The 26,729-nt window shown below is 42.4% G+C and overlaps 1 protein-coding gene across 1 annotated transcript; it reads left to right on the forward strand.

The window, feature by feature from the left end:
- The first annotated feature begins 12 nt into the window (after positions 1–12).
- Positions 13–26,491, forward strand: TMEM65 (transmembrane protein 65). The gene is made up of 7 exons (XM_026044005.1): positions 13–151; positions 18,560–18,604; positions 20,586–20,653; positions 21,917–21,971; positions 23,375–23,417; positions 24,563–24,668; positions 26,032–26,491. Exons 1-7 carry the CDS (start codon positions 34–36, stop codon positions 26,125–26,127), a joined length of 531 nt encoding a protein of 176 aa, XP_025899790.1. The 5' UTR covers positions 13–33; the 3' UTR covers positions 26,128–26,491.
- Positions 26,492–26,729: the final 238 nt, after the last annotated feature.

The raw sequence follows: 26,729 nt of genomic DNA on the forward strand, positions 1-26,729 counted from the left end.
CGCGCGCTGGGCACGCACCCGCGCAAGGAGCCCATGGAGGCGCTGAACACGGCGCAGGGCGCCCGCGACTTCATCTACAGCCTGCACTCCACGGAGCGCAGCTGCCTCCTGCGCGAGCTGCACCGCTTCGAGTCCATCGCCATCGCGCAAGGTGAGCGAGCGCCGCGGGTCGCGCCGCGGGGCCGCGCCGCTACCGCCTCATCTGCACCCGTCGGGCCCGGCCCGGCCCGGCCCGGTCTGGCCCGACCCGGCTCGGTCCGGCCCGGCCCAGCTCCATCTGACCCGCCCAGCGTGCCCCAGTCCGGACTCACCCGGCCCGTCATGTCCAGCCCAGTCTGGTCCAGTCCGTGTGAGTTGCGGCAGCACCACGAGCGTCTCAGCCCGCATGTGCTCGCTTTACTCTCCAGCGTATCAGTTTTCCACTAAAACGCTAGCTTGGTGTCCGAACGAGCACCGGGTTTGGCTTCTGGAAGCATCGGCAGCACCCAGGCGCTTGGCGCGAGTGGGAGCCCGATCCCAGCTCCCGCCCAGGGTAGCGCCTGTCCAGGAATGCCGCGGAGCCCTCCCGGTGCCGGGAATGGGCCTGGATCCGGGAACGGGCCTGGAGCCGCTGTCGGAGCGACACGGCTGCTGCTCCGAGGTGGCGACATCCCGCTCGGCGCAGGTGCAGCCGGCTGTAGCGGTGTCACCGACACGGACCGCACAGCAGCAGCTACACTCACACAGGAGGTCCTTTTCTTCCTCTTTTGGCCCCAAACTTGTTCAGCACTGGYGCAAACACCAGAGCTCCCCGCGCCGCTGGTTACTGGCCCGGGGGTCTTGGACAGCCGCCCGGCCCAGGCGAGGCTGATACGTGCGGAGTCGTCGCACGTCGGATCCCGGCCTCCCTGTGACTTTGGTGGCAGCATGTCCTTGGGAAGGGCRTTTGTGGCAGCGGGAGCAGCTCCGTGGAGCAGGGAGTGCTTCCCAAGTGCAGCCGCTTGCCTGGAGCCCAGTGACCCCTCRGCTGCCCCTTCTCCCTTTTTATAGCCCACTATTGCATGGAAATGGCAGCCAGAGTGAGAGCAGTTCACTTAAACGCCCTTTTTTATTAGGAGCAGCAGAGCCAAGTTATGTGTGAAGTGGTTCTTTGTTTCCCAGYGGAGCAGGCAGTATCTTTAAGCTGCAAGTTGGCACCAACTTCTGAGCACTAACAACTACTGCGCTTCCAAAACAGATCCTTATCAGCCCGGGAAGGCTTCTGGCCACGAGGCTTTCCTGTGAGCTTCCATCTCGGCAGTTACTGCTCAGGTGAAACTGGGTGCTCGCAGTGTTTTGTGCACCCGGAGGATCTCGTTATGGGCTTCAAAATGAGTTTTGAGGTGTACGTTAGTATAGCAGCTCGGGTTTTGCACAGAAAGGATTAAGCAGATGTGCCTGTTTAATATCGTGTTGCTCAGTTACTGTYAGATACATTTTGAAAGCCTATTTCTATAAAACACTGCGACTACCTGCTCATTTTGCATTAGTAACAAGAGCAAATACCTGCTTGTGACCATTATTCGYGAGCAGCAGGTTGGTTTCAGCAGTGGGAGCTGCAGTTCCCCCGTGCCAGAGGTTACCGTGCCGTGTCAGCGCGTGTTCCAGCAGCACCTGAACTGCCCCTCGCTGAGCAGGGCGCACGGGCTGCCGCGGCTCCGGAGGCCTCCGTCCTGCCAGCCCCAAAGAGCCGCCTGGAGAATTAACTTCCCTCCAGCTCTAGCTTTTGCTCCAGCCTTTGCCGTGATAGCTGCTGCCAGCTTTGAGCAGTGATATTTCTTGACATGTTTAAAATAAAAATACAAACCAATGGACTTCCTGAAAGTCAGTCTTAGTTAAGAAGAGATGCTGGAGGCCGAGTGAACTAAGATTTTTTTTTTTTTTAATCTAATCTTTATTTTTTAGACTGCAGTGAACACCTGTTGTACATTCTCTGGTGTTCTTGAGAGCTAAAAGCACCTTTATTTTGGACAGGAGGAGACACCTGACACGGGAGTCATTGAAACCAGTGCCCTGCTTGCAGCAGAGGCTCCCGCTGTAGCCCTGGGCTCTCCCGTGACATTCACATATTCGAGCAGTTCAGGGCTTGAGAAGGGGACTGTGCTAAAAGGAGGCTTCTCCAGGGTGTTTGGCCAATAGCTGTTTTCTTAAGTTAGTCAGTACTGACAGAATTCAGATCTTAGGTGAGGACAGTTTCATATATGCAGTTCRGGCAGCTGCCATTCTCCAATTTTCCAGTGGATAAAAATACAGCTCCAGCGTGAAGCAGTGACAGATGCATGTGAAGGGGTGGGAGGTTGCACTGGAAGGAAAGTGATACAACTYCCTGAGCAGATGAGGGTATACAAACTGGTATATTGTTTTGCATGCTTTATTGTGACCAGGCACTGTTTTGTGTGTCCAGATTGTTCCTGTATAATCATTGTTTTAACTGTCACCCGGGTGCTGGTTGTAGGAGTTGGGGTGAATGGGAGTTGGGGGGAGCCCTTGTTCCTCACTTTCCAAGTGCTCTTCTCTTCAATCTGCTTGTGTCACTCCTGGTCTTGATCAGTGCTGASCTCAATCGAGACGTGATGATCCTGATGATTCAGTAATGATGTGTTTCAGCCTGTCTTCTGAATGGGCAGCACRCTGCAGCTCTGGGCAGTTGATTTTTCAGATGAGTTGTGCTCTGGTGTTGATTTCGCATGAGAGSGACCCAAATGCAGCCTTTAAATTTACTTACCTGTCTGCTGAGTAAATTCCTGCATCCCTTTTGGGTCTGGGTGATGAGTCTCTCCTCAGTGGTGGAAGGTGTAAGCRGTTCTGTTGCGCTGAAGCTTGTCTCACACCTGTGATCTTTTCCTGCTCCTCTATGGAAAGGGAGGTCTTAGCCCAATCCCCTTCTTACACAGTCCTTTCTGGGGTAAGTTTTGACCTTCTTCCTTCACTACCTCTTCTGTGCCCTAACAGACCCCATATCAGCTAGGGGAAGCTGTCAGCAATATGGGGAGACCCGGGCACATCGAGAACCCCAAGGGGCCTGTTCCTCAGGCCACCCGAAGGACGCGGTTCCACCACCAAATTGCCCTAGCGCGAAATATGACAGGACCCACTACCTGTGGCCTCCGCTAATGGTAGAGGCTGCGGGGACACCCGTCACGCCGAAGATCGGCCCTCAGGTAGGTGAGTCCCAGCTCTTGATCTTTAAGGTAGCGGCTCTGAAGCGTTGGGGAACTTAACKTGTCCGTTTGCACTGCGGGCACCAAACCTGCAGGTGGGGAGAGGTCTCCGTGCAGGGCAGCGTGTTCCTGTCAGGGTCTTACCTGGAGAAACAAATTCACGGCTCCCGGCACTAGCAGCCGCTTTGATCAGTTGAGCTTCATGAAAGCACCTGAAATCAGGCATTTTAATAAAAACAGAGGTTCTTCTGTTAGTTTTCTGGCTGGAGCATGAAGATGTCTGTGAGCTCGAGCTCACAGAACACAGGGCTCGCCTGGGAGGTGAGACCGGAGTAATAGATGGGTTTTGCTTAGGAAAGCCTGGGGTTAAGACTGTGAAACTGAATCTGAAGGAAACTATGTTAATAGATTTTTTTTTTTCTTTTTGCCAAGTGTCTTAATTTAAGCTATAATATCTATCTTGCYGACTGACTTTACAATGCATAAGTAAATCGCTCTGTTCAGTAGAGGAAGCTACCATCCTTCTTACACTGACTTGTTTTTTTCTTCTTGTAGGCTTTTTTCCTGCTTTTTTTTTTTTCTCCCGTCTTTTGAAAGGTGAACAGTTAGGGTTCCCAAGAAGAGAATTAAAGGGGGCTTTAAAATTCCACCTTGTGCTTCTTGTAAGCCTTTCAGTGATGCCGGGTGAAGATGATACGAGTGGACTTGAATACAGATTGGTTTTGCTTTCCTTTCTCATAGTTACACAAACRTTGAAGTGGTAAATTGACAAATTCCTTCTCAGATAAACTCCATCAGTTCAGCATTCCTCTCTGGAGAAGCAGTGCCTCACGAGCAAGGTTTAGTTTCGTTGGCAGCAGAAAGTCAAATCCTCCTTCCTTTTCATACTTCCTTAAGCAGGGTAGATGAAAGTACATAGAAAAAACTAGCTGGCAATCTGGAGAATGATTTAATGCCTGTGTCCTTCTCTAGCATTTTTTCATTATAAGAGAGGAGTTTTGAAGAGATGGTGTAACTTCTTTTTAAGGAAAGATGATTTCATTCAGGTTTTCTACCTTAAATTTCCAGTGTATGTCGCAAAGCAATTTGTAGAAGTAATCCTAAGCAGAACAGCAAGGCCAGTAACTCGGAGGGAAATTGTTGAAGGCTTTGACTTTCTTGGGTAAGAAATATTAAAAATAGGGAAATACAGATAAGGGAGACATGCTGTGGGTGCTGGTGTTCTTCAATGTGTGTTGGATTACAGACTCCTTACACCCAGATTTGACACTTCTGCACTAATAATACTAACGCAGTGGGTATCTGGTGTTTCTATACGTATCAGCTCTTGATAGTTATTTCTCATCTTTGCTGCAAAGATGGGAGAACATCTTCCATTCGAATTACAAATGTACATTGAACACAAAGTTTCATGAAATCACCAAGTTGCATTTTAGCATTTAGTGGCTAATTTATGTAGTGTGCTCACTAAATAAAAGAAACCTTAGGCTTTTTCAACTGTAGCTGCTTGTTTCTCCTGTTGGGGCTCTGCCTTAGCTGGAAAACACAGAAGCTCCGCAGCAAGCAGCAATCCTGGCGGCTGGTTATGCTGCACATGCGTCACGTACATATTAATAATGTGACCAAATCGATGCATATTTGTGCATCGTGACGTCTTATTTTGTGCCMGAATAACCAGCTCTGCTCTGTCTGATGTAAAATTGATGAATGCTGTTATTGTTTATGGCAATTGCCTAAGGGATAATAGAGCCAAGGTGCCACTATTCCAGTCACTTTTAAAGGAAAAGCAACGTAACTGAGATTGTTGTCTCTTTAAGCATGATGTAAGATGATTTCTATGTTCTAGGGGTCCGACACCTCTTTCTGATACAAACCAACCAGTTAATCTGTYGTGATGATTTAGATATCACCCTTTTTAATGCCTCTTTTTGGTAGAACTTCATCTGTGTTAATTGAGTAAAGCGGAACTTGATCCTGCTGGGRTTATTTGCTATCTTGTTTAAGGACTAACTTTTTTTGCAGTGCAGGTGGTAGGACCTTTGGTAGGACCCTTGGCAGGTTGGGGTGCGGAGAGGAGGGCACTGCCCTGCTCGTGTGACCCGGTACCCTCTGTAGATGCCTCATGTTCGCAGGTGAACCGAGCTGTTCATGGCCAAGGATCAGGAGAAGGGTTATTCTTTTTTCCTTTTGAACCTTGGTGTTTGATTGCTGCTCTAGCAGCAGCTCTCCTGGCAGGCTGCTGATAATGGTGCAGTTTGACAGGCTGCAGCGCCCATCAAGCTGATAAAGGGACAGACGTTGCAGTGTGCCCGTGTGCAGCCCCTCTGTGTTCCCGGGCCACCGCAGYGCCCACCAGGACGGCTCCCAATCCCACTTCCGAGGCCAGAGTGCTYGGAGGCGGCCGGGATAAGGTGTTTCAGGTGGGAATATGTTCTGCTTACTGCTTATTTCGAACTCGTGCAGTCCCTACATGAAGGCAGAGTACCAAAGGAGGGGTCCTGCACAGACCGTGCTGGTTGTGACAAGTTCTGCAAATGGAATTGTTGTATCTTCMTAGCTGTTTCAAATGTATTTCATTTTCATTGCTCATCTGTACAAGTTGTAATGCAAAACCTTTTATYCACCCAAAAATTAGTTAATAATAATATTAAACATGAGCCATTTACTTGAAATTAATGCTATTTTTGCCCCCAAAATAAGAATGAGGAAATGCTAAGTTCCTACCGTAGCTGTTTTTATACAGTATTTTTCTGAAAGGAAAAATCACGAGGCCTCCAGCTGTCGCGTGGATGTGTGTCTGTAATGCTCAGCGTTCGGCTTCCCGGGCCTCCTGGCCGAGGAGCAGCTGGTGCCCCGTGCGGGGAAGGAGGATGGAGCTGGGCCGGGGAAGCCGCGTCTCGCTCCTGGCAGGGCCTTGGGTGGGAGATTCAGTCACTCGGAACTCCCGTGGAGAGAGAGGCTCTCGGTCCCCGAGAAATCTGGAAGTGAAATTGTGAAGAGACCAAGCCCAAATAAAACAGCCCACCCCGAAGGACTGTCGTGGCTCCCACCGCCTCGGTGGGAGGAGAGGAGCCCTCGCGCCGCAGGAAATCCCCATGTCCATTATCCAGTTCTTGTGTGCTGGATTAGGCAGTTCTGCACTTGGTGTCTTTATTCCGATAGACTTTTGTGTTTAAGCTTTAATGTATCTGAATGCTTACGATGTATTTGAACTTCCTTTCTAATGTAACAATAAAACTGCAAATCTGGGTACCTAGAGAGGTTAYACTTGTGTTGCCACCTCAGCGTACATGTAGCCTTCATGGAAATTAACAGCATATAATAGTTCCAGTGAGTTTTTTTTTCTTTGATTGAATTTGCTTATTTTCTTGTTCTAGTTTAAACTCCAGAGCATTCTGTTTGTACTTGAAGTCTGCTTGTGAGTCTTATTCTGTCTGTGCTAATGCGTAAAGTGCTTTGGGAAAACGAAGCAAGGTTCTGTTTGCTGAAGTTCCTGTTGTTGCTGTGATCCAGCTTTCTTCCCCCTGCTGTAGTTTTACTTCTGCAGGTCACTTAAGAAAACTGGTTCTAGTCTAGGCATTCTCTGCCTAAATGCAGGATCTCAGCCACGGGGAAGCCTGGAAGCATCTAAAGATCCAGCAGCAAAATTGGGGAAGACTAAAGAGAACCCGCTCTCCTTGCTGTTTGCAAAGGCTCTTTCCTTGCTGATATGCTCCAGTATAAACTGGGATGTTTGAAGTAATGACTTTCTGCTGTCTTGCTTTTGACAAATTTTAGCATCCCGATTTCCTAAACCGTGGGTACCATTTGAGAAGCCAGCGAAGGAGGTAGTGTCACCAGAGGCGGCCAGTACTTCTGGTACAGTAAAACCAATAAAAATAAAAACCGAATTGTTTGCTGCGACGTGACATTGCATACGGCCAGCACACTGCTGGTGTGACAGCTTTTCTGCGTGCTTGCTTTGATGCAGCTGGCATGGGTTGCAACCAGAATTAARGCTTACGGGTTTTATTGGCATTTATTTTTATTGGAATTTATAAAGACTTCAGTCTCTATGTCAGTGATTCCCTTAATACCCCGGGGACTTGTTATGTGTTTCAGGCCCTGCTTCTGAGCCATACCATAATTTCTAGAAAATATTAAATCAGAGGTTGCTGCCTGAGATAACTGTGTTCACTTTAAGGTTCAGCAGCATCTGCGTTCAGCTAAGCTCAGTGTCTCTGTGCTTTCCTAGGAAAGTGCTTGCATTAAAATACATAGTCCTAGTGCAATACAGAAATGCTATTTCTGCTATATATAATGCTATTTTTAAAAACAGAATTTAGTTAACTGTCTTTGCCCCACTCTGCAGTTAGTCTCTTGGGCAAGATGAAATAGAGTATTGCTCAAATCAGAAATTATTTTCCAAATCCTGCATGTTTTCAAGTAATGTAATTGTCATGCACGAGCATTATTATTTTTTAGATCTTGAATTAAACTACCAAAACTTGAGCCATTAATTTTCAAATGGGTCACATGTAAAATATTACATTTTATGACCATTACAAGTCAGTTTTTGTTTGTTTTTAAGTTCCCCCCAGGTTTGAGGAGCGCTTTTGGCTTAGACACTTGAGCATTTTAGAATAGAAACACYTTGATCTCTGTATTGTAGGTATAAATAAAATGCAGCATGTGTATTCTGTGAATACAGAGACCTTGTTTTTAGTGTGCAATAAAAAGAAAACAAAGTTTAATTTAGTTCAGTCAGTSAAATTGCTTAAAGCTTACTCATTTCTGCTGAACACTCAGCTCTGTCTTAATGTGAGTGTGGAACTATGGAGACAGTTGTGTCTCTGGGAGAAAATCCCTTATCAAAGGCAAAGTAAATAGAAAATATTTTATTTAAAAAAAATAAATAGAAAAATAAGATAATGATACTGCTTGCATGATCTTCTTCAGGAAGCTGTCTTGGAACTCTTGCATTTTGCAGGCAGAGAAGTGGTTAAGATTAGGGAAAGCCAGTTTCAAGCAGGCTTGCTGTCTCCCACTCTTTTCCTTCTTTCTGTTTAAATTAGCATGGTGTTATTTCAGAGACATGAATGTTCTTGTTTCCCTTTTGCTGCTTTGTTTACCTTTAATACCTAATGCATCTGCTGGCAACCTTGGCAGCGCTTTGCACTAACAAGGCCTGAAAGGAAACCCTTGCCTCCTCCGAAACACAGTGAGCTTTGGGAGGCAAAGCCCTCAAAACACCCCATTTAATCCAACAGAATGGGTATTTCATTCAAAACAATGTGATAAGATGTCACAGGCATTTTTCACATGCTCCTTTGTGTTATTTTGGATGCTTAGATGTTGGTGTGATTAACAGAGCATCCAGCGTCATCCCCGTTGTTGAGTCCCGCTACTTGTTGCACTTTGTGTCATTTGCCAGTTTGCACTTGGATGTGATGAACTCATSGTGTTCTCTGCTTTTTTTCTAGGTACTCTTTGATTTCTATTTATTTTTATTGATTTTCCATGGTCTGCATCATATTTTGGCAGATTTCCATGGGTTGTTTTGTAATTTGCTGTGCAACATTTGTGTTGTATTTTGGGAAATAAAATCATGTGCATATGTGCCAGCAGGCGTTCCCAGAGTTAAAATCTACCTTACCATGGCCAATATCTGTTAGGTAAGGCTCCTGCTTGAACGAGGAGGCAATATTCTTGAAAAATCTTCTTTTTTTTTTTCCACAAGAAGGAAAGTGTTTAAGAGCTGCTGCCTGGTGTGCTGGGCTAAGCAAGGTTGAGGTGCTCTAAAGCTCTCATGACCAACAGGTAATTGTTGGCCTTAAACCTATTGCATTTAGGGCTTGTAAATATTAGCAGTTTCTAGTTATTTGTAAGCTTAAAAATATGTAGCTGGTGCCTTTCCTCAGTTGCTCTTTGTGGCTTTTGACTGTGTGCAGTGACCTGCCCCTCACCTGATGGTGCTCAGTAACTCCTGTTAATGAGGTGTGTAAATCATCACTGTCCATTTGTGTGTTACCCCAGCTAAAGGGATAGAAATTTTCACTTATTAGCTTTCATAGGCGACTGGAGAGAGATACAGATGGAACAAAGTCTGTTTGTTATGGACTGTTTTTTTTTTTTTTTTTGCAAAGCATAAGGAAAGATCTGTTTACAAATGTAAAATTAACTGTTTTGTTCACGGGCTTTGCTGGCTTGATCTACAGCCATCTTGCCAAATAAAATAAGGATTTTGACCAGAGAACTGGTGAGAGGAGTTTGACCTTCCTCCTTGCTCCCTCCCCTGCCAAGTTTCTTTTTTATTACCTATTTTATTTCATCAAAAAAGGCAAGGCAGCAAGGGAATGAGGTAGCTGCAGAAGTGGCAGTGGTGTTGCAAATAAGCAGCTTGATCACTGAAAGAGTGAATCTCTGAAAAGRGGAGCTTTCCAGAGACTGCAGAAACTTTCCTGCATTCTCTGGACTGGGTGACTGTAGCCAAGGTGTGTGTCTGTACACAGCAGAAATAACCAGTGTCAATGATGACTAGTTCAACTGTCCAAAACAGTTGCTTGTTTGCAGTCTTATTTGTTATTTACAATTTACTAGAAAAGAGGAAGAAAAAACTATTTGTATTCTGCATATTTTTCATTGGATTTTTCTCTTCCTCCCTGTTAATTTAATTCCCTGGATTGCACGCTGGGATTTAATTCCCTGGATTGCATGCTAGGAATGTGTCAGATCAGTCTCGCCTCAGTGTTGCTCATTTAGTTTTCCTGGAGCTGCAGACTGTACATGGCCGAGTTCCACTGTGGTTTTGTCCAACCTTTTGTAAAAGCTTGAGCTCATTTAATTCTTCTTTCCAAACCAAGCAGGAAATCAGGCCTGTTGAGGTCTGTGTGGGTTCTCCGTGGGCTCAGTGAGGCTGTAGCAAAGAGGCTGTCCCAGTCTGCTCGCTCTGGGTGTGCAGTTCCACCATGTTTCTCTGTGCATCTGTAGATTTAGCTCTGTTCCTGGCTGAACAGGAGTGCTGGAATAAAGGAAGAGTCCAGAATCCATGGTCAGGAGGAGTTTAGGAATGTGAACAAAACTGTGTCAATTCACCCCTTGCAGCAGGACCGTGAAATTAGGTGATTTCAAGGTACAGTTTTGTGTTTAGCTTCAGCCTTTTGTCTTATGGGGAGGGCGATCTGCCTTGGGCTGAGGTTCATCTTCTCCTCTCTGTGTCACTTAATGCATGTATGGTGACTAAATTAGTGAGCAATGTTGTTTACATCTCATATGTTACTCTTTTGGTACTGAGAATTACGTGTGGGAGTTCAAGTAGACCTCAAAATCCCTCTGACTTCTGCTGAATAAGTAGGGAGCTGCCTCTTCTCCTTTCCTTTATGTAGGATGAGCAGCTCCCTCATGCAGGAATCTGCTGCTGTCAGGGAAAGGACTATTGAGAGTGACAGAGCAGAAGGGAAAAATATGCACAGTTGCAACAAAAATGTGAAATGTTGCAAGCCACTTTTTTGAAGTGTTCATTGCTGAATGTGACAAGGGAAGGTTCTTCTACACGGATGTTAAACGAATGGGTCAGATTTTAGTACTTTGAGAAGTCCCAAAGTGGCTTTAGAGCAAGTGTGGGCCCAGCCCTAGCTGGTGGTGTGAGTAGGACKGAAGCTTGAGTTGCTGTGCAGCGAGAGGCTGCAGGAGGTGCTGATTAATCCCGAGCAGAGAGCTAATTAATCCTCCTGGGAGAAATGGTGCTTGTCAAAGGGCTGGAGTCTCTGCAGAAACGCTCAGCAGCAGGAGAGTTTTTCCCTTATTGCTGTGCGGAATAAAGTCCTTTATAGCACCTATAAAGGCCTAGGCTTCAAAGAGTTAAAAAAGAGCTTGAGGAGAACTGTTGGTTTATTGGCTTCCATGCCCTATTCTTCCCTCTGCTTTTCCTTTATAAAATCAGCTTTTAGTAACTCAGTTTCTAAATCACTCGTGAATTGAGTGAAACATTTTTTAGTAGAATTTGATTCCCATGTAGAATAACATAGAAAATAATGCAGCTGCATAGCAATCCAGCAAGTCTTCTGTTTGCTTGTGACTTAAAAGCCAGAAGAAAATATTTTGAGGTCGAGTTCCACATTAAATCTCTCACTATTTTTGGATTATACTGTATAACACTTACTCCTTCAGCTGTTTGACAAAGCTGCTGTTGCATCTTGCTTTTTTCCCTCTACAAAGAGCCAAGGGTTAAAATCTGGTTAGGTCCACAACTGTAACAAGAAAGCTTGTTAAATTGCATGCTGAACAGAAGAGGGAAGGTCCCCAGCTACTGCAAACACAGGGTTAAGAGTTGAGAAAAGCATCTTTGCTACTGAGTTCTTTGCTTGTTAGTTAGCTAACACAGAGAGGTAAAAATTAGTTGTGTAATTTTTTTGCTGGAACTCAACATATAAATCATTTCTAACACTATTCTTTTTGCTGATAGGTGTTAGCAGTTTCTTAAATGCACGTGCAGCCCTCAAGCCCTTGTCCTCATTGCCACAAGAGCTGAGCGGGAGCTTAATGACACTTAGTGCGAGTCTGTAACTGAGAGGTTGGGCTTTGTTGAATTTATCCGCTCCGTGATTCGGGGCTGCCGTCTCGGTCCTGAGCAGGATGCGGAGCAGCAACATCTCTGTGCGCTCAGGCTTTGAAAGTGCTTCGGRGAGACGGATTTCTGCAGCCGTGCGTCCGAGCTCCTCCTCCGGCAGGGAGTGGAATTTTCCATGGCTATAAACTTCAGCACACGAAAAGCCTGATATTCCCAGCATGGTGTTGAACAGCACTTCGGTTTTTATACAGTTCTCTTAAAGGAAAAGCAACAACAAATCCCAAACTAAAACCTGGAAACTTTGCAGGCCGGTTGTTGCTGCCCGGCGGCTGCCGCCTGTGTGAGGTGTTGGCTGTTGGAACGGGTGTTGCGGGGCCGGGTGTTGCTGAGCACCTGAACGCGGGTGCTGGAGCTGCCTGGGAACACGACACGCTCAGCTCCTATCTGGAAGCCAGAACTGCTCTGTCCTTCACAAACTGCTGTTTCCGCCCCCTATTTCTGGGGAAACAAGTGTGTTTATGGGCTGGTGAGGAAAAGGTGCGAGAGGCAGGGTGGGAAAGAAACTTACCTGTCACCTCCTCTGGTTTCTTTTTAAAAACGGAACCTGGTGGGAACACTGTGAARTGAAGGGTCCCTAAATGCGTTCCTGCCCAGCTGTGAGCACTCACACATGGGCACCAGCCGTGCTTGGTGTTGTGTCCTCTCCAGGATGGGGGCAGCGCACATGAGATCCCTTTGGCTGTGATAAACCTTGTTAGTGAGGTCCTTGTGGCATCACTCAGAGCTGTTTTCTTTGTCTTCTCGATGTGAAACTACTACAAAGGAAATGGCAAAACCTCAGGCCGTGCTAACRTGTAGGTTACTCTGGTTTTCTCTGCTTCTGGTTTCAGCACTGCTGCTAGGCTGCTTCTCACTGACAGGTACTCACCAAAACCAGAGATACCCATGAGAATTCGGTGCTCACAGAGGAGGGTTAACTCCTCCTGTTAATGAAACACGGCTCCCAGTGTATGTTTGGATGAGATTATCTCCACTCTGATGTTAGCCTTAAGTCTAACCTTGTTTTCCAGCTAATGGGGAGGGCAGTAATAATCCCCAGGGCAGATTTGTTCGTGCTAAGAGAGGAGCTTGTTACGTGAGCAGGGTCTCTGCTACCCCATGGCCTGGGATTCCTCTGTGTTTGCTGCAGTCCCCAAGCATTCGAGGAGGGGAGAGAAGAGCCCACCTCTGTCCATGACCATGGGGTTACGAGTTTGCCTTTTTGAGACAGTCTCGACTTTGTGAATGACTCACTTGGTGAGCAGCTGCTACAAATGAGTTACTTTTCTGCATTGCTCTGGCACCTTCTTTTTGGTTTCTGTTGGTAATATGGATCCATTCGTGTCTGAATGCACAGATCAGAAGACCACATTATTGTAATGTTTAGATTCCTGCAACACTCTCTTGTGTTTCTGGCGTTTCTGTGTAAATACTTCAGCTGTTTCTGATGTTTCTCTCTGATCTAAGCAGCTCAAATGCRATACTTCTATCATTACCCTGCATCTCTATTGTAAACCACAAGTTCCTTCTGCATTGTCCTCATTTTAGCTGAATTAACCCTTTGAATCTTGTAGCAGCCACCTTATTTGTAGTGTTTCGCAACTGCAAGTTGTGATCTTGCAAAACGAACCACAACAAATAACATTTCAGCATGAGTCTGCTTGGGTGAAAATGGAAAGCTGAGCTCGATGTGAATAAGCTTTAAGTGAAACAAAATTGGAATAGATAGGAAACGTTTCTCAGTGATGAAAATAGTGATTTGCATTTCTAGATACCTGTTTTCATTTTATACTTTCTCTTAGACTTCCCATCTGGATTTCCCACTTTTTCTGGAAACATTTATCTCTCCATTAATGATAGAGAAGAATTATTCCATCATGTCCTCTGTTTATGCATTGCTCCTTGGTGCTCTGCTGAGCTTTGTTTTCCCCTGTGCATGTGACTGAAGTGGCCAACAGCAGCACCTATATTTAGCACTGCACRAGTCAGCATCCCTTCCTTGCCCTAGTATCAGGAAATCAGTCATGAGCTGTAACAAGTGATGGAGGTATTATTATTTTCTTCTGCTGTCAGCACGTGACTCTCAACTGTTGCTGTTTGAGGAATATTAAGGGAAGGAAATTGAAAATCAATGAATGTGGTTATTCAGCCTTGTTTTGCTGTTTGCACTGAGTTTTTTGCAGCTTGTACTAAAGCTTTGAGGAAAGAAAAGAGGAACRAAGAGGGATGAGGATGCATCTTATGAGATTATTCCATGAATAAACTCTTGCCTCATAATCAGAATTCACTCTTAAGGATCCGTCTGAAGATCCTGCAGAAGGCAATAATGCCCATCTCCTTCCTGTGTTCCAGTCCAACATTTGTCTCTGTAGACCTTTATCYTTTTATGAATATATCTGGAAAGGAGTGTAGCTGTTTGATAGACGCAAAATTGCTTTGATTCCTCATTCCATGAATATGAAGCTGTTATCTTGCTGAGAAATACCAGAGTGAGCTGCTGGAATTGCCTGCACGGGAGTTTGGACAGAGGTGATGTTCTGCAGGGATGTATTTGAGGYAAAGCCTCCTTTCACTCCCAGATGAGAGACCTTCATTCAGACTCTTCAGGAGGGCCATAGTGGATACAGTTTGTTTATATTTTTCATGTTCTTCTGCCCTTCTTAATATTCATTGTTAAAAAAATAAACTCAAAATTAAATTTAAGTATCCTCGGAGTGTAAATTGACTACATTTGGCAGAGTTAATTTAACTTGCTGGATTTGACCCAAGTTGTGGATAGCATTATTATTTATGTTGACAGTTTCTTATTCCCCTTTGAGTTTTATCTCCTCTGCTAGTAAAAGAAGAATGGAGAGGAAGTGTGTAGTTAACAAAAAGTAATACTTCAAACGCAAAGGCTCAAGAAGAGATTTAAGAACCAATTCTAATTTATTTTCCCGTTTCCTGGACTTTGATAATTCAGAGTTTGTGGACTGTGTTGCACTTTTCCTTGGTTTACAACTTCATTTAGGATTGTGTATGCCATTTTAACATAAAAGTATTCCTCGTTCTCTGATTTCACTTAGTGCTTGTGCTGTGAATTCTGGGGCCAGACTTTGAGGAGCTGGTGAATGTCTGTCTTGAAATGCGATACTGGGATACTTTGGGTTTTGTTCTTTTTTGACTTTTAAACTCTGAAGCGTTGAATTTTGAGTGAATTAAATTCTTCAAACTGGGTTTTGCACTTGGTTTTGGTTTTTGTTTTCTTTTTTTCTTTCCTCCAGTAAAGCAAGTGAAGGACTTGTTTCCTTTGCTCTGCTCTCTGAAGATTTTTTTTCTTTCTTTCTTTGCTAAGCTTTGAAAATACAAAAGCCAGAATAGCATCCCATGAATAAATTGTTAAGTGTGCTTGGGAATAGTGTATGTAGAGTTTAAAATAACTTTAAAACAATTTAATTATTTTTTTCCCTTTTGTTTTTTGCATTCTTCCTGAAAAAGTTCCCTTGTGACTACATATCTCATGAGGCGTTAAAGGTATAAGGCTTTAAAGAGATGGTATTTGAAGTGTTTGTATAAAAACATTATTAGTTTTCATGCCTTGGGATTTCTTAATTCTTTCCTCCTTAAACTTTCTTTTTTTCCCCTTCCAGTCTGCCAGGTTTAGGCTAAACCCTGAGCTCTGAGGACAGAGCTGAGCCCTTGCAGCTCTGTGCCTGTAACCTGCTCAGCGCTGCACTTAGACTTCCCATCTGAGATCCCGTTTGGGGTGGTCCATGCTTTGGGTGAGCATGAGGGTTGATTGCAACTCTCTGCAAGCACCAGCCTTCCCCTTGACCCTCTGGGCAAGGCCCTGAGCAACCTACTTTAGTTTGCCTCTGCTTTGAGCCTAGAGGTCTTCTCCAGCCTGAATTCCACTCCATGGCTCCTGTGTCCCTGGCTCAGGCAAAGAGGACTTCAGGACTGGGGACTCCCTCTCTGGAGTGCTCACAGGATAGACCTGTTCCACAAGGTGGCAGACAGGTGGGTTTGGAAGATCTCCAGAGAAAGAAACTCCACAACCTCTCTGGACAGCCTTTTCCATGGCTCCGTCACCCTCACRAAAAGAAGTTCTTCCTCACATGCAGATGGAACTGCCTGCRTTTCAACTTACATCCATTGCCCCTTGTCCTGTCACTGACCACCACTGAGAAGAGCTTGACCCCTTCATCCCTACAGTCTCCCCTCAGGTATTTGTGCGTATTGATCAGATCTCCTCTCATTCTTCTCTGTGCTAAACAGGCCCTACTCACTCAGTCTCTCCTCATATGATAGATGCTCCAGTCCCTTAATCATCCTAGTTGCTCTCCGCTGGATCATCTCTAGAAACTCCATGTCCTTCTTGTCCTGGGGAGCCCAGAACTGACCCCAATACTCCAAGTGCGGTCTCATCAGAGCTGAGTAGAGGGTCAGGACCCTGCTGGCAACATCCCCCTGATGCAGCCAGGATCCCATTGGCCTTCTTGGCCATGAGGGCACACACCCCTAATCTGTGCTGCTGCCTGGGGTTATTCCTTTGCAAATGCAGGACCCTACATTTGTCCTTGTAGAACATCATGAGATTCCTCTCTGTCCAACTCTCCAATCTGTCTAGGTCCCTCTGGATGGCAACACACACAACTCCTTACCCACCTCTCATCATTGATCCCAGATTGCTTTTTTTTCCATGTTAATTCTTATCTCAACAGCAAGGGAAGCTATATTTTGGAGTACATTTCTGGAAGAGTTGAAGCAAGACTTCTCTACAAAGCAAGGTTTTTATGAACGCAGCAGGAGGACACCTCTATCTAATCAAGCTTTTCCTCTGGCCCATGTTTAGACAAGAGAGGTGGTCTGTGCAGTGGGCTGCCCTTGACTTCCATGATCTTGTCCCTAGGGATCTCGATGATCTTGAAGGACTTTTCCAACCATTGTGGTTCTGTGGTCTCTTTTAAACACTTATTTGACCAGTGTTACTGAAGGAAGTGCTCATCTTGGGTGCCTTGCTTCATGAAGTGGGTGTTTTACATTATTCCTTTTATACCAAGGGTGAAATAAGTGATTCCTTATTTTCTTCTAACTCTCACACCAATTCATCTCTTTTGCTTCCAAAATAGTGTTGCACTGCTCCCATCCTATTAAAACTTTCTAAGTTAGTCTTTGATTTATATACTGAAATGGGAGGTTTATATCCTTCCAGTTAATCCGACTGTTGAAATTACCATTATTCATAGGGTATTTATTTATTTATTTTTACTCCTACCAAGTGCTTGTCCTCAATTCCTCCTTCTAGTAATAAGTTTCTAAAGTTACGTACTTAAAAAGTTTGGGGTTTTAACAGCTTTTTGGCTACACTGGATAGAATGCAGTTATGTGGAATGGCAGGTGCTATCAACTACAGGATCAATTTTAGCACATGAGTCGTGTAGATTTTACTACAGCTTTGCAGCTTTGTGCAATAAAACTGAATAGGCCTCAATCTTCTGTGTTGGYGTCCAGAGTATTTCACTTGGGAGTTACCTGCTGGGTGTGAGGAGATTTGGGTGAGAGGTGGCTACAAACTTAGTATTTCAGCATTGCTTTGGCTGTTGGGAGCAAAAGATACCTGTAGTTGGGACAAACTGGTAATTACGGGGCTCTCATCTGCAAATTGGCTCGTCTTCCCTCCGCTCAAGGCTTTAATCTGGGAATTCGTAGCATTTTCTATTAAAAACATCTATTTCTGTGATATTTAGGCTATACTTCTCATTGTTTCTGCAGAGTTTAGTTACTATATCTTTCCGGCAGGTGGAGAAGGCAACTCTTGAGGAGCCGTTACAACTTGGTGTGTTTTATAGTTAAGACCTTAAGTTACTGCAGGCCTTTCAGCAGCCAGGGGCCTGTCTGGCTGAACACCAGTGTCACGGTCCGAGCTAAAACCCACGCAAACAGAGACATCAGTTTAGGTGAACTCCCTCGGGACCCCTTCCCTGCAGCTTCGCTCGTCRCAGCTCCCCGAGGTGCCACAGGAGGCTCCGTCCACCGCGCGCGGTTGACACATGACACACTTGGTGCCTGCACTTGTGGGGTTGTCTCCTACACTCTCTACCGTGGTAGCCCCATTGTTTTATAGGAGAACCCCTACACAGAGATATTCCCCTCTCCAAAAATCCATAAGCTGTTTGTGGGGCTCAGGAAGGGGGTCCTTGTCCTAAGCTCTTGAAGGCCTGAGGCCAGGATACCRAACACATGCACCAAGAGACCAAAGTTGATCTGCTGTGATGGAAGCCCCTAATGGAAGTCTCTAATGTCGTAGTATTTCTCTTTTATTCTTGCACTAGCTAAAAACAGATGTCTGCTGGCAGGACAGAAATGGTAGGGATTTCTTGTTTTGCAAGCTGACTGGAGGAATGAAGGTTGTCTGATGCCTGCTCAAAATACCTCTAAAAACAAACAGTAAATGACTATATTAATTAGATGTCTTTTTTTCCTAATTTTAGTGTGTTTTTTTTCTAATTTATTTAATCCAGTAACAAAGATGGCTATATACTGTTCCAGTGTATAAGTTGTTATTTTTCATAATCACTTCTGTTTAGAATTTTAATCTAGTAATATTGATCTGGGAGACTTTTTGGCTTGTAATACCATGTTATCTAATATAAAAATAATACATCTATATAAAACTTTTTTCCTCATATTTTAAAGTTATTAATCAACATAACTGTTTTCTTTGTGCCTGCTGGTAATTCTGTAAGTTTAATATAATAAACTTAATTTGCCATGAACTGCTAACTCTCTCATTTCATTTTGACTTCTCTAGAGAAGTTGGAGGTTGCACCACCATCTCCAGGACAACTGAGACATGGTAAAATAAGAATGTCTGTTGAATGTAGTTCAGTATTTGTGCTGTCTTTGCATTTGATTTACTTCATCTTTTTTCTCCAAAAAAAAWGTCTCTGTCCTCATTCCTATAGTACAGAGATGAGCAAAATCAAGCACTTGCGATCACCTTGTCATCTTTATTTTATAATACCTCAGTTGGAGAGAGAATGGGACTMGGACTGAAAGCCTAAAGGAAAGAACATTTTTCAAAGCCAGTAATAAAATTACTTTTTCTAAGCCAAGCTCCATTGATGTGTGTGAAGCTTAAAACCACTGACTCGCTTCTCGTCATATACACATTAAATGGGCTGAGAAGGGAAATAATGTTATAGAGAACTTGGAAATAAGTTTGTCCTTCTTTATAATGCTAAATTTTGACTTAGTTTCCAAATCAGTGTATTTTTTTTTAAGTTCTGTTAGTGTGCAGTTATGCAGATCTCTCATCTGGGTATCTGCTCTGTGTTTGTGTGCATGTGAGAGAGTCACTGATGTTCTGCTCATTTCTTGGGCTCCAAAATTCTGTCAGCTTTAGTAAGAATCTGCGTCCCCTCTGCAGATCCACAGTTAGGTAAACAGATCTGGAAAACCAGGGACATTTTTTTTTGTGTCCCTTTTTCTAATTTTCTGCGTAGGTAGGGGTTTTGTTTGTTTTGTCCTGTTATATTTTTTTGAAAAGGTCCCCAAATTACCTGCTTGATTCTTATCTTTACATTTAAGATCTCTTGAAGATTTTGCTTTTTTACGAGATCCTGGATTCATGCTCTCTGTGGAAAGTAGAACCCAAAGGAAGAGCTGCCCCTTTCTTTTCACGTGACTGAAGTTTCTACACATTCTTTTCCTTCTTGTATGTTTGTGTCTGTGTACGTCTATAAAATGTGATTGATGATCACATCTGAAGTGGAAAAACCCTAAAGAGCTGATACCCTTTAAAAGTTATATAATTGAAAAGAGCTAATTTTCTAAACTGAAGTTTTAGTCGAAGTAGTTTGACTCTAATATTGTTTATGGCCTTACGATGGTAGCACCTTAAGACTCAGCTGGAAGCAATGCCATGCAAATTCCATAGTGAGTTTTTCAGCTAAAACTTGAGAGAAAGAAGAAAGATACAGCATTGTTATGCTTATAGTCAGAAATTATTCACACCAACACGTTCCTAGTTGCTGCAAAAGAAAATATTTCAAACAGAATTTATTTGGAGTTTCAAGAATGAAAAGATAGAACGTCATTCTTTAAGCAATAAGTTGAGGAGCCTCTTTAAGTCCAATTGTATTCAACAAAGTGCCTCAAAAAAATCAAGATACAGAAGTTTGGGTTGATTGGAGAAGTAACACGTTAGTGAAGACCACCTTAGGAGCRTTTGCAGGCTTTGCTGAAGGAGTCTTTGGGTGTGCTATGCTTTATATGATTAAAAACTGCATAGCTCTAGATTATACTCTTAAAAAAATAAAATAAATGAATTTTTAGGAATGTTTGAAGAAGATGGATCACTTGCACTGGGATAGAGAGGGAGTTGCAGAGAAAGTAAGGGCTTTATTTCAAGCTGCTTCCTAGAATGAGAGAAGAAGGCAAAGAGTCTGAGACAGAGTTTGGCAGTCTCCTGAGATACTGCAGCGTCAGTTGGAAGGATTGTAAGTAGTATTAAAATTTGTGTAGTTATAAATATTTCTTATGCATTAGCAGGCTTAGCGGCTTCCATCCAACATTTTACAAGTATTTATGAGAAGAGTAAGTTGGTTTAATTGTTTTTTTTTCAGAAGCYATTAATAGCACTTAGCTGCAGCAGAGGGTTTACCAGACCTGCTGCAAGAACAGGTCACTAACAGAAATAGTAGGAAAGGGATTTTCTGTGTTTTCAGCTTCTCTTAAAGGCAATATCTGCTGACTAAACTGGTATGTGAGTTGTTCATGTAAACTAGTAAACTCGAATAGATGTTTATTATCTCTTTGTTACTTATTTCTTTTAGTGTTCTTCCACAATGCATTACCTTTTGTAGGGTTTGGATTTTTGGATAACGCAATTATGATTGCTGCGGTAAGTTCATTCTTTACTTCCTCCCTCGAGTCAGCATGCTTCATCTTCTTCAAGCGTTCGTTGTGCTGAGCAAGTGAGAGATTTGGGAAGAGTCCTTTTCCTCTACCTTAACATACTAATTTCTATTGTAATTTTCCAGTAGAAAATTTCCATGCTAAGTTCAGATTTAGCAGAATGTTTTCAAACGTGTGTCATTCCTCCTGAAGGCAAGCACTGTAATAACTTTTGCTAGATTGACAAAAAAAAMCTTGCTTTTTCCTCTTCTGATTTGCCCTGTAAGACACATTTATGATTGCATAGTCAATACTCTTTTGTTTCTTTTTACTGRTAGCCAAATGTAATTAAAATACTTTGATAATTAGGTCTTCCTCGTTATTATGTTCCTTTGTTCTGGGTGCTGCGATATGGTTAGTCCTGGTACTGATTTTTATTTGTGTAGCCTGGCATGGCAGAGCAAAACTAAATTTATTTTCTGTTTCATTTGGAAGATGAAGTGGGCTCACGGGACAGGAAGAAGAGCAAGAGCCAAAGATGCTGTTTCTTGTGCCAAATAGTCACTGATGCCCTCATCTTAAATATAGAATAATTTGGGTGGCAAGGGCCCTCAGGAGGTCTGTAGTCCAATGTCCTGCCTAAAGCAGGTCRACAATAAGGTCAGACCAGGGTTTGCTGCTGTGAAAGACTCAAAGGGTAGAGAGTGCCCATCATGTTTGGGCARCCTGTTCCATGTGTTTGACTGCTGTCATGGTGAAAAAGAATATTCCCAAATGCTCCTGGCACCTCTCGTTTCAACTTATGCCCACTGCCCACATCCTTATGCCCACATCCTCCCACTACACACCACCACATATCATCCTGTGGTTTTCTGTTTCCTTAACTGAAGAGATAAGGAGGCATGATGCTGCATTTTTATTAGATTGCTCAGCACTTGCAGAAAGTTTCCTTTTGGAACTGTGCATTCAGGTAAGAATTATAGTGGGAAGCGGGTGTGCAGACATTGGGATTACTGTTTTGTCCCTTAAGTGGAACAAAATTATATATTATGAGATGATACATTAAAACAGTATCTGAAGTAGGCCCTTGTTCTAAGGTGAGATGTGTATGCCTGAAGAATAGAATTTATTCAGGTCTATTAGAAATAACATTAATTTGCCTTTCAATTTTAACATAAACAGGCAGTAAGCGTTATCTAGCTCAGCTGAAGTGTTATCATCTATTTTTCACTCCAAATCCATCAAGTAATGAAAAAATCTTATTTTTCAGGGAACCCAAATAGAACTGTCAATTGGAGTTGTTCTAGGAATTTCAACTATGGCAGGCAAGTAATAAAAGCGTAGACTGATATGGCCCATCCCAATATTTTACTCTGGAAATGGGTTTGAAACAGCTCTGTTTCAAGCTGTTTATAAGCTTTGTTATTAGAGCTGACTGTCTTAACAAAGAAACAGCCTTCGGCTGAAGTAAGGATGTATTCCATCTACATGTAATTTCAATGTAAATTCCATCTACAATGGAATTTCAGTTCAGATTGCTTATCAAATGCTGGCTTTTCTTGTGGTGTGTGGGTTTTTGTTCTGCTTTTCTTTTTTAATATGTAAATATAAATCCTGTGTCACTTTACCACATTTTGTCCCATGTTCTTGGTGGCTTCCTTGCCTCAGTGTGGTACCCTGCGATGGCCCAGAAACAGCCCTGCCCCATCGTGTCCTGAGCCTGCTAAACAGCTTTGGTGTGTGTGCAAGAACGACCTGCTTAACATGTGGGGCAAATGGCTCATGGGCAACAGAAATGCTTATTTTTAGGAAAGAGAAAGACCTTTTTTTGGTCTTTGCTAGCGAATGAATGCCTGTGTTCTCCTGCTACAGGAACTCTCAAATGTGAAATAAATAGTGTACTAAAATGAGAATATAGTGTTTTACATAGCTCTGTAAATGGGTAAAATTTCTGTTATGTCCTCAACGATGCAGGGACAAAATTTAATGGGGACAATAAAGACCAAAACTTTGTTGACTAAAAAATTCATACTTCTTTCTCAACTCATACTCCGGCTGCAGGTGCAGATCTGAAGCTCTGTAATTACTTGAATAGCAATGCTTTGTATAGCAGAACAGATGAATCATTTGGAAGTTTTACAACCTCTGCAATGCAAGACAGTCACTATGACTATCTTAAGATTGTCTATGAAATCACTTATTTCAAGAATATAATTATAAAGTATTACATATTCAGCTGCATGTGCAGTACTTCTAAATTAACAGAGCTCATCGATACCATTCTGCTTTTAAAATTTTTATCAAAGTTACGTATGCCAGTAACTGTTCTTTCTAATTCAGGTGATTTTGTGTGATCTTCAAGTACTGGMAGATTTTCTTTAGTGTCCAGTGTTAAATGTACAAAACTGGCAACTGTGGGTGGCTGTTGTTATCTTCAATCTGAAAAGCTCTGATACTAATCTCCAAGTGTCACTTCTCACTACAAGTTCAGAAAAAGAGTTGCACTTCCTATTATCGTTAGTCCTACTGCAGTTATTACAAACTGCAATAAATTTAGAAGTTCGCTGTAAAAAAGAAATTTTTAGTCCTTCATGCAACATGAACTGGTAAAAATAAGTCACTTTAGGAGTTGATTCTGTGGGTTTTTTTGTTTATTTGTTTGGTTTTGGTTGTGTTATTAAAACAATACTTTTGTCCTTTCCCCTTCTCTTCCCTTTCCTTCTTCCAGCTGCTGCTTTGGGAAACCTTGTTTCAGATTTAGCTGGACTGGGGTATGTCTCTTTTTTTTTTTTTTTAAGAGTATATTGATCTCTTGCTGCTTTGAAAACAAACTAATGCTGCTATTGGGACCTAATAAACTAGTTTCATATAAGCCATTGAAATTGCTCTATTTTTTCCCCAGCTCTCAATCTGTACTTCAGCAAACCGTGTGACTGTAGCTTTCTGTCTTTGCAAAGACAAAAATGAAATATATTCGTTGCTGAGATTAAAATTACAGTGACACAGTTCTGAAATAGAATAGTTCTCTCAGTATTCCAATGTATTCTGACAAAATGTATTGGGGAAGTTAAGTATTTTAATTGAGGAAAGTGGCAGTGGCATTTAATCTGATTCAATGCACTCAGTAGGTATTGGTTGCTCTTAAGGAAGCACTGGGAATTTTGTCATTTAAAAAGTGTATTTGTTAAAATGATGCGAGCCACTTGTGTGTGGTTTTTTGCACGTGTGTGAAGAAGAGAACATCAGCTGTAAGCTCCGCTCTGAAGGCACCACGTTGAAACTGAGTGTGCTAAATGTCTCTGAGTACAAGGCAAAAACCTGTTCTCAGAAAAGAGAAATTCAGTCTAGCTTCCTACTATAGTTCAACATCTTTTCAAGAAAGCACATAACAGAGGATATAACTTTCCTTAAACATCAAGCTGGGACCCTAGGAGAGCATATATTGCTAAAGAGGAAATATGTGACAATTGAGCTCTTTTCTTTTAAAATTAAAAAGGGATGCAGTGGATTATTTTTATTCGTTTGCATTGTTTCCACTCCCTCAACTTTTTCTGCCKGTAGCAAAGCTTACTGCTGAACGGCGGGTGTGTGGTAGGATGCTTCCTGTGCTGAAAACTACTACAGGCAATGCTAAAGCAGTGGCATTCAAGCCAGTTTTGTCATACTGCATAAAGTTCTTCTGRAAGTATTGTATACTAAATTACTGAAAAAATTAATTAACATTTAAATTACATTTCAGACTTGAGTTACAATTTGCACACATTCCTGTATTTGCCTTTTGATGGCTTTAGCATTATGCATGCTGAAGGAAAAGCTATTGATTACTGAAGTTCAGTGCTTYGAACAGTTAAAAAATCTTTACTTTAGGTCATTTTCAGATCCTAAATCACGGGTTTGTGTTTTGTTGTCTTTCCAGTCTTGCAGGTTATGTAGAAGCTTTAGCTTCAAGGCTGGGTCTGTCGATTCCTGACCTGACACCCAAACAAGCTGACATGTGGCAAACGCGTCTCAGTGCACATTTGGTAAGTGTCCTTTCAGAGGTATTTATGTGGAACTATGACTTATTTTGAAATTTTTATTGTTACTTATACTTAGTGTTTTTTTGCTGTTATTCTTTTTGTCCTTAAATACTTAAGACCACTAAAATTTTGAAGATTTGCTGGCAGGTTTGGCTATGAGTTTATGTCAGGGAGCCCTATGAGAGTGGCATGTTTTGGACATGGGTGTTTTTTATCTCAGACAAGCCATGAGTAACTGGCAGGGTGGATAATCTCTGCCCTGACCTGACATGTACTGTGCAGATCCCTTGACTGAACTCTAGCTACAGTGGGAAGACAGTGAATTTCAAAGTTAGGACAGTGTATCTCTTATCACCCTTGGCAGTTTTAATCCTGTATATTCTTCATCAAGTATTTATTAGTAACCTATTAATACTAGCATGCATTCATTTCTAATATAAATAACTTTAAAATTAATTAACTTTTACCTGGATAAATTAATATTCAAGTAATGCTACCAAAGTCTACAGCAACTTGCTTATTTATGGGATACTCATCTTGTACATACATTTTCATGATGATCTCTTCCCTAACACTTAAACATTTGAACAGTCCCGCTTCAGCAAAGTGGTGGTTTATTTTTATACTAGGTCACTTGTGGTTAAATAAACACTCTGATGTCTAGTGCTGAGGTATTTCTTTCACTTTCCACGAGTAAAAATTTCTAGGAGAAGAAAAGCTCTTTGCAGATTTGAAGAAAGGAAAATCACAYTTGCTCAGGAAAGGTTCGGGGAAAAAGTTTACTTTTAGCAATGTTATAGYAAAGCAGTGAACAGGGAAGAGGCTTCTGCTGTAAGGACTTAGTGGCCTAGCCTATGTGACCCTTTATTTATTTATTACTTTTTTTTTTCTTTTTTCTTTTAAGTATTTAGCCCCCAGCCTATCTTCAGCTTCTCAGTGCYGTCCAGCTACTGCTGGTAGAGCTGTGGTTTGGATGCTGCTATTCTTGTTTCTTTTGACCTTTACATCTACATTCAATTGTGAAATCTTTTCCAGTCTGTTTCTAAACAACAAACACTCTAAATAATTATTTTCTTGAGGGTTTTTTTATTTTAATTATGTGTGTGGGTTGTGCTCTTCCTCTTCATCATCTTTATTTGCAACTATTTTTTATCTCAGCATATGCTGTTTTTGATCCTGTCATTTCTCCATATACATATATGGGTCTCCCTTGTGTCTGTAATCTGCATGCTGAGTAAAATGTGGCTGCCAACCAAGAGCTCGAAAGAAGGGTCTGTATTCCTGGTTGTGGTGGTATGACACAGAAAATAACTAACAAATGGTCTGTGAGAAACTTGTTCTTTTTTTTTTTTCCCCCTTTCTCTAGGGTAAAGCTATTGGAGTGACCATTGGCTGCATTTTAGGAATGTTTCCTTTGTTGTTCTTTGCCGATGAGGAAGAAAAACTGGAAGAAAAAAATTAACGTTTTTACAAGACATATACAAATGTAAACTAATGTACCTCAATTATACAATTATGCTGTCAACATTTAGGAATTAACAGACAGTTAAAAAAATGTATAGACTTGGGAACAAAACCTTCAGCATGTCGTTTTATGGAAACACTAATTTATTGTGGCTTTGTCGTGTTCAGTACTTCTTTTTATAAGAAACCATTTAGCTTTTTATTTAATGTAAATTTTTGAAGTGCTTTCACTTATGGCAGCAGATGTTTACCACTTCCCCTTTTGACTTTGTTCTTTAATGGATTTTTACTTTAATGATCTACCATAGACGACAGTATCACTCTTGAGTTGCGTTTTAGTTGCTTACCAGCTGTAATTGCATGGCAGAAATTTCACTGCTGTTCATCAGGTCCTTTAATGCAGAGTATTGAGGGGGTCAGTGGAGGACAATTTGAAGTCAGCAAGATAACTGGTTGCCCCCTCACCAGCCACCACTTTACACTGCCTTTAAAACAGATATTTCAGCTATGAATTACCATCTAGTTTGCTTTTTTTTTTTTTTTTTTTTTTTTTTGTAGAAGTCTTACTAATTCAGCGATTATCATTAGATGCCTTGACAA

The sequence above is a fragment of the Nothoprocta perdicaria genome, unplaced genomic scaffold, assembly GCF_003342845.1.
Source record: "Nothoprocta perdicaria isolate Ctin4 unplaced genomic scaffold, notPer1 scaffold_345, whole genome shotgun sequence".
In the NCBI taxonomy this organism is placed as follows: Eukaryota; Metazoa; Chordata; class Aves; order Tinamiformes; family Tinamidae; genus Nothoprocta; species Nothoprocta perdicaria.

Excerpts from the sequence above, each read along its gene's own strand:
- TMEM65 (XM_026044005.1), top strand. The coding sequence starts at position 34 with ATGGAGGCGCTGAACACGGCGCAGGGCGCCCGCGACTTCATCTACAGC. Across the intron at positions 18,605-20,585 it reads TCCAGGACAACTGAGACATG|TGTTCTTCCACAATGCATTA; the intron begins GTAAAATAAGAA and ends TATTTCTTTTAG. Across the intron at positions 20,654-21,916 it reads ACGCAATTATGATTGCTGCG|GGAACCCAAATAGAACTGTC; the intron begins GTAAGTTCATTC and ends CTTATTTTTCAG.